General features: G+C 54.3%; 2 protein-coding genes across 2 annotated transcripts; both read right to left on the bottom strand.

The window, feature by feature from the left end:
* Positions 1 to 406: 406 nt before the first annotated feature.
* On the bottom strand, positions 407 to 1,462 carry LOC148593881 (syncytin-A-like). Its single transcript, XM_088529129.1, has one exon. It carries the CDS (start codon positions 1,460 to 1,462, stop codon positions 407 to 409), a length of 1,056 nt encoding a protein of 351 aa, XP_088385255.1.
* A 1,521-nt stretch (positions 1,463 to 2,983) lies between these two features.
* Positions 2,984 to 6,188, bottom strand: LOC148593880 (endogenous retrovirus group K member 8 Gag polyprotein-like). Its single transcript, XM_088529128.1, has 3 exons — positions 6,072 to 6,188; positions 5,846 to 5,920; positions 2,984 to 4,405 (listed from the first exon to the last, which is right to left on the bottom strand). Exons 1-3 carry the CDS (start codon positions 6,186 to 6,188, stop codon positions 2,984 to 2,986), a joined length of 1,614 nt encoding a protein of 537 aa, XP_088385254.1.
* Positions 6,189 to 7,220: the final 1,032 nt, after the last annotated feature.

Here is a 7,220-nt window from a genome sequence, read left to right as displayed (position 1 = left end):
TACAGGAATATATATTTAAACAACAACAAAAATAACAATATAATAAACAATAACAAGAAAAATAACAACAATATAGTAAACAATAACAACAATAAAAGCAACAACAATATCAACAACAATAAATGCTAATATCAAAGTGTCGGAGAGAGGGAGACTGCAGACACCCGTTGGTCATCAACAGAACTCGTTTATTGTCTTACAAGCAAGTATTTTTATACAGGAAATAATTAGCCTCATACATATTGCGAAGCCTGAGCTCACGATTGGCTGTCGGGCTGGAAAGTGCTGGAATCCCCGGGTAGCGAAATCTCCTCATTCCGCTGCTATCAAGCCGGTCCTAACCGGTTCTTGCTACCCTTGTGGTTAGGACAATGTCAGGGTAACCTTGGTGTGCACTATAACCTACTTACACTAACTCCAGCTGGCTGCCAAGGCCCTTCTCCTTGAGCCAGAGCTGGACCACGTCCTCCACACTTCCCCCGTTTTCTTTTTGGGCTAAGAGGCTCATACGACCTTCGACGGCTCGCATTAGCATCTGCTGCAGACAGCGAAACATGCAAGGCATAACAAGCAAGAGTAACACTATCATAAGAACCATAGTAACCAGGCCTCTCAGTGCTGAAGTGACCCAAGGGCCTAAACCAAAACTTTTAAGCCAATCCTCAAAACCAAAACCAGAGGACACTTGTAGTTGATTAGTGAGATCCCTTAGGTTTTGGAGACTACGGTGGATCGATTCAGAATGGTCGGAGAGATTCATGCAGCACATCCCCTTAAAGTCCTCACACCCATGCCCGTGGGCCAAGAGCAGAAAATCAATGGCAGCACGATTTTGCAAGGTGGCATGTCGGACAGAATCTACATCCATTAAGAGATCAGAAATTGCCCGGGACGTGTCGTTCGTTTGCTTTGCAAGCCAACACCCCATTTTTCTGAGAGTGGTGAGGGCCTGTGCTGTTGCGACCCCGGGCGCCAGGATGGATGCTGCAATTACCTCTCCCGGAGACCAGAACTTTGCGTTAGAATCACATTCCTTTTGAAATTGGTGAGAGTGAATCCCTCTTTTAACTCTTCCAAATTTACGATGCAGGTCGAGGATCATGGATGTATTGGGGGTGAGTAGCGTTAATCGCCCTAGGGTGCAGGGACCCCCTATCATCCTGGAAGGTATGCCCTGCCAGGCTCTATCACCGCAAATCAGAAAGATTCCCGATGGCAATTGCAGCGGGGCATTATTAGATTTTGATATATTGCTAGAGGTGTAATTACACCATAAGGTTTCATTCCCCCAGGAGGCAGAAACATTCACGGGTAATATTTGGTTCGGGCCGGTTCCTCGTAACACACTAGTCCAATTGAACTTAACGCAAACGTCTGCATGCAAGGAGCCTAAGATTTCCAACTCTTGGGGTTCTAGGGGGGCCCGGGGCAGGTACGGGATCCAAGTATCCCAATCATCCATCACCTTCTTCCCTTCGCTGTTCGCATTTAAGGGGACAACCTCCCTCGGGATTGGCCATTGTTCTAAGGGGACTCCCACTAAGCACGTTGAGAAAGGGTTACCGGGCGTGGACATGCTTAGGCATATTGAATCCTGTCCAGTCCGATTAGCCAATGTTACCCATACATTCGCTTTAGGCTGGGGGCGCACATAAATTGCGAAATTACCACAACAACAATAGTAAAGTATCAGTAGCAGAAGCATTGCTGATCGTCGACTTGTCTTCCTCCTTCTTCACTGTCGACCGCTTCTCCCTCAGACGGGGTGCTCGTTCTTTCCAAGTGTCGATTCAGAGCGGGCTTGGTCCACCGAGCTGGTACCCAGACAGTTCCTGTTGGTGTGGAAACGCAGAGGTAGCCCCTTCCCCAATAAAGCACCTTAGCGGCTTCCTGCCAAACGCCTGTACGTGGGTCCCTGTACTTGACCCATACTGCCTGATCCTTCTCTTTGTCTGCCTGGGGGGGCCGATGCAGAACAGCGGCAGGGGCCCCACCTTCACCAAACACACACAGATGGTTGACCACATACATTGCCTTGCTGAGTCGGGTTTGGGGGTCTAATTCCTCATTTTGCTTGAGAAGGTACCGTTTTAAGGTTTGGTTTGCTCTTTCTACTATAGCTTGGCCTGTTGGGGAGTGGGGGATTCCAGTGGCATGTTCCACCCCCCAGTTCTCCAGCCAAGTTCCAAGCTTTTGGCTGACATAAGCAGGTCCATTATCTGTTTTAATCATTTTTGGAACCCCCATGACAGCGAAACAGCTAGAGAGGTGTCTTATGACATGAAGCGCCCTCTCTCCCGTTTGTGCTGTAGCCCAGATATACCTGCTGTACGTGTCAATTGTTACATGCAAATATTTTAGCCTTCCAAAAGTGGCAAAGTGAGTGACGTCCATTTGCCACACCTCATTAAATTGGGTACCTCTTGGGTTAACACCACATCCTAATCCTACACCCCCATTGTGTTGACTGCAGACCGGACAGGCTCTGACTATGGCTCTAGCGCTGGCTATGCTGGTAGAAAATTGCCGTGCCAGACCCTTCGCATTTTGGTGATACCTATCGTGTGCTTCCCTGGCCAAAACCATTTTTTGTTGCCCTACATCGAGGGCCGACATTACTAGTCTATCTGCTAATGCGTTGCCCTCTCCCAGTCCAAGGTCCCATTTATGGCTTCGTATGTGCAGAACCGCGTATGGCGAGGTTCTGGAGCGCAGGGCCCTTTTCAATTGTAGAAGCAGCTGGTATAGCCTCCGGTTGTTAACTTCCTTAATTGATGCATCTTCAATCCGGGCAACCACTCCCACTACATAAAGAGAGTCCGAGACCACATTCAGTGGTCCCGAAAGGTGGGTTACTGTCCACACGACAGCCAATAGTTCAAGAGTCTGTAAACTGTCTGTTGATTCCGCTTCCAGTATCTGTTGCTCCCAGCGGCCCATCCTTTTCCATACGATAGCAGCCTTTCGAGATTTCTTGCCGGCATCAGTGAACGCTGTCGTGCTGCCACGTCCAAACCGAGGGATCCTGGGGTTGCGGGCTGCAGACCGTAGGAAGCGCTGTTTGCTGCTTTCTGGCTATTTGTGTCTGGGCGCGGCCAGTCGCGCTGGGTCTCCCGTTTCCCGATGGCTTACGACAGGCTCCGCTGGAGTGAGAGCTGGCTTGGCATTGAGGACACCATACTTCAGGAGCTTGGCACTCTCGCCGGATGTGCCCCCATTTGCCACATCGATAGCATTTCAGGCCAGGAGCAGAACTCTGCTTATTTTTCATGAGCCCCACCGAAGCCTGGAGAGGGGCCAAGGCTGCCAGAACTTGAGTCTGCATACAGGCAGCCTGTTCCTTCAAACCTTCCCCCAGCCCTTTGATTGCATCCACTAAAAATGCCTGATTTCCCGAGGGCATGGTGGCGGCCCGTTCTAAAAGTTCTTCTATGCTCCACCCTCCTGGCAGGGTCCCAATCAATTGTTTAATCTTCTCGTTCCCATTTTGAATGGCACATTGTTTTAACAGTGCTCCCTTCATCCAGGTGGGCACCCCAGCTCTGTCTATGGCCGCCGCCACCTTATCTATAAACGTCCCCAGTGGCTCCTCCCTACCCTGTTTGATCCCCATATACGGTGGCGTTCCCCCCGGCTCTCTAACACGATCTAGCGCGGCCCGGAACAACCTCATGGCTTCTCGTGCCTTATCAGGTCCTATAAGGGCCTGGGCTTCCGTTCGTACGTACGGTCCTACCCCCAAAAGTTCGTCCATTGTTACCCCATGGAGGGGATCCCCGGGTTGCCGATTGACCGCAACTGCATCATGGACCAACGTCTGCCAGTGAGCCCCGTGGAGCATCTGCTGATGTGCTGTCAATATGAGCCGCTGCAGGGCTCGTAAATCGTTCGGTAACAAGATGGTCGTATCAAACATATAGTCCAGCATTTGCTTCACGGGTTCACTTTTTGATCCATATTGTCTAACTGTATCTCGTAATTGAATCAACATTTTCCAGTCCATCGGAGTATACTCCACCCTCATTTGCTGATTTCCCTGCGGGTCTACAAAAGGTGTGTATAACACCGGGCAGGCCAGCATTCTTAACTCCCCTAACTCTGAATCCCCCTCTTCTGCAGCGTGTTTGGCTAATTCCTGCCATGCTTCGCCCCGTTTTCTGGTGAACTCACTCCATGCTCCCTCCAAGGGGCGAGCGCCAAGGACGGCAGCGGAGGCTGCGCCCTTTGGAGACACATTCGAATTCAACATGGCGGAATCGAGATCGGGAGGGGCCGACGGTGGCGGCCGCTCCACGCTCCCTTTTTCTTCCTGACTCTCCTTCGGCTCGCCCTTCTGAGGGATGATAAATGTACGCGTCCCAGGAGCTAAGGGCTCGTCCCCATATTCATATCGAGCATTATTGTGCTGCGCGGCAAGCGCATGGCTAGCCGCTCTTTTCTCCGATTCCCGCCGCAAAAGAGCGTTATGTACGGCTCGCCATAAACGTCCCTGCTTTTTCGCGCTTTTGTCCTCATCTATAGTTGCTGCCCATAAAAGCTCCCCAAGCTTTCGCCACTCCGTGAGCTCATGTACTGTATGTGGGTTTTTAAAGCATCCCTTGTTAAGGCCCCACTCAAGCAGGCCTGGCAATTCCTTTTTCCAATCCTTTGTTTCATACCCCTCCACATTGCAGTGTTGCAACGTGCGCATAAATAATTCATACGCCACTTGCCTATCCATTTTTATCGCTAGCAGTTACTTTTTCTCCAGGCTTCGGTGGCGCGTACGGCCCCTTACTCACCGATGTGGCCAAGGGGGGTGTCGTTCCTCTCCGCTCCAAATGGCGGCTTCGGCACCGTCCCGGCTGCGCTGCGGAACCCGACTCTCTAATACTTCTCTCCTTCGTGGCGATCACGTCGGGGTCACCATTTGTCGGAGAGAGGGAGACTGCAGACACCCGTTGGTCATCAACAGAACTCGTTTATTGTCTTACAAGCAAGTATTTTTATACAGGAAATAATTAGCCTCATACATATTGCGAAGCCTGAGCTCACGATTGGCTGTCGGGCTGGAAAGTGCTGGAATCCCCGGGTAGCGAAATCTCCTCATTCCGCTGCTATCAAGCCGGTCCTAACCGGTTCTTGCTACCCTTGTGGTTAGGACAATGTCAGGGTAACCTTGGTGTGCACTATAACCTACTTACACTAACTCCAGCTGGCTGCCAAGGCCCTTCTCCTTGAGCCAGAGCTGGACCACGTCCTCCACATCAAAGTGTATAGAGAAAAATCCAAAGAAGAAGTTAGTGCTGGTGTCTCTGTGCCAAGAACTTGCCAGCAGCAGCCAAGGTGAAGGGGAGCTTGGCCTGCAAGGGAAAAGGAGGCGTGAGCAGGGCCGAGGAGCGGCTCGGGGGCTCCCGTGGAGCACAGGCTCTTTGGCAGCAGCGCTGCCGTCATTGGTGCCCTGGCAGAGGCTTGGCGTGGCCAGCGCAGCCCAGAGGCCGGCAGAGGGGCTGAGGCAGCAGGTGCCCAGGGCTTGGGCGCTCCTGCGCCCTGTGCAGCTCTGCCCCGGCGCCGCGGCCCGCCAGAGCGCCTGCACACCTGGGCCAGGCTCCCGCGCGGCTGCTCCCCAAAGGCAGCGCGGAGCAGCGCCAAGGGGCCGGGCACAGCCCCAGCTCTGCCCGTGCAGCCGGCAGCAGGGGCCGTACCTGGGGGCTGCAGCCGGAGCTCTCCCAATCCATGGGCTCCTCCATGCTGCAGCCGACCAGGCCACTGCTCCGCACCGTCTGGAAGAGAGCAGGAGAGCTTGGTGGGGACAGTGCATGGGGAAGAGTAAGGATAAGAGTGTCCAGGGGCTGCATGTCTGTACCTGGCTGCTGCCGTAGCTGAGCCACTCCATTGGCTCAGGAGCGCCGAGGGTCTGTCCCCCATGTGCATTTGCAGTCTGCAAGAGAGAAGGAGGGGTTTGCAGGGCAGGTCAAAAGCTGGAAGGATCTAGCCCAAGGACCACTCTTGATGCAGCAGGAAGTAGGAAAGCAGGAAGGGGCCAGCCACAGCCTCAGCTCTCCCCATGCAACTGGCAGCAGTGGCAATACCTGCAGGCTGCAGAAGGAGCTCTCCCACTCCATTGGCTCCTCCGCGTTAGTACAACCGATCAAGGAGTGGGTGCTGGGACTCTGGAAGAGAGCGGGAGAGCTTGTGGGGACGCTCATGATGCCAGCGCTGGCTCTGCGCATGGGGCATCGTGTTCCCTGGCTGAGGCCTTGGCCGCTCCTGGCCCTGGTGCAGATCTGTCCCTGCCACCTCTGCCACCAGCCCTGTGGCTGCTCTCGCAGAGCCAAGCGCCAGTCGTCCCCGCGCAGCCTCTGCCTGCGTGCACAGTACCTGCACAGAGCTCTCCCAATCCATCGCTTCGACACCTGAATCATCCATTTTTATGTTAATCTCCAGGAACTGCAAGAGAAAGGGAGTCATTGTCATTTGCAGCCCTGAGAGCAGGAGTCTCTGTCCCAGGAGCCTCTTGGCATCTCCATGCGCGGGAGCGGTGGGGCACGGAGCAGACGCCTGCAGCAGCCTCCTTGCCCCCGGCAGCCCCTTTGGCAGGTGGGGAGCCCAGTGACAAGTGGAGGAGAGAAAAGGGCAATGTGAGAGGTGTGAGCGTCAAGTGTCGCGTGGTGGCTTTGGGGCCTCCCCTGGGAGGCATCGCGCAGGCTGCCCTGGAGCCCCGCAGCTCCCCTGCATCTCATGGGCACCACGGGTGGCCCCTGGTGCTGCGCGGCCCTGCTGCTCACCTGGCCTTGCTGCTGCGTGGCCAGCGCTGGGGCCAGTGTGAGGCGCAGCCCTGGGAAGCATCCGTGTTCCTGTGGCGATAACTGCTCCTCTGGGATGTTCCACTGCTGCGTGGGGGGAGGAGGGCAGTGGCAGGGCCAGGGGGGCCGCCGTGAGGAAGGGTCTGTGTGTGCTGGACTCCCCCTGGCACTGCTGAGCCTGGCGGCAGAGAGCAGTGCGTGGCCTTGGGCTTGCTGGGTGCCAAGGAGGGCTCCTCATGCAGCCCCATGGCGCTGCTGGCGGCTGCCTGCCCAGAGGCCGGGCTCCACTTGGGGCTCTTCTTCCACCGCTGCAAGCAGCCTCGAATGTCTTGATCTTTATTTCCTGCTTCCCTCCTGCTCTTATAGCCCAATTTCCTCAAAAAAGTATTTTTTTTCCAGAATGTCACCAAAACCTTACAAGTGAAATGGGTGGGA

This window comes from Tinamus guttatus, unplaced genomic scaffold (assembly GCF_059628265.1).
Source record: "Tinamus guttatus ecotype Peru unplaced genomic scaffold, ASM5962826v1 Tinamus_guttatus_pri_ptg000324l, whole genome shotgun sequence".
NCBI lineage: Eukaryota > Metazoa > Chordata > Aves > Tinamiformes > Tinamidae > Tinamus > Tinamus guttatus.
This window is presented reverse-complemented; position numbering and strand designations above follow the sequence as displayed.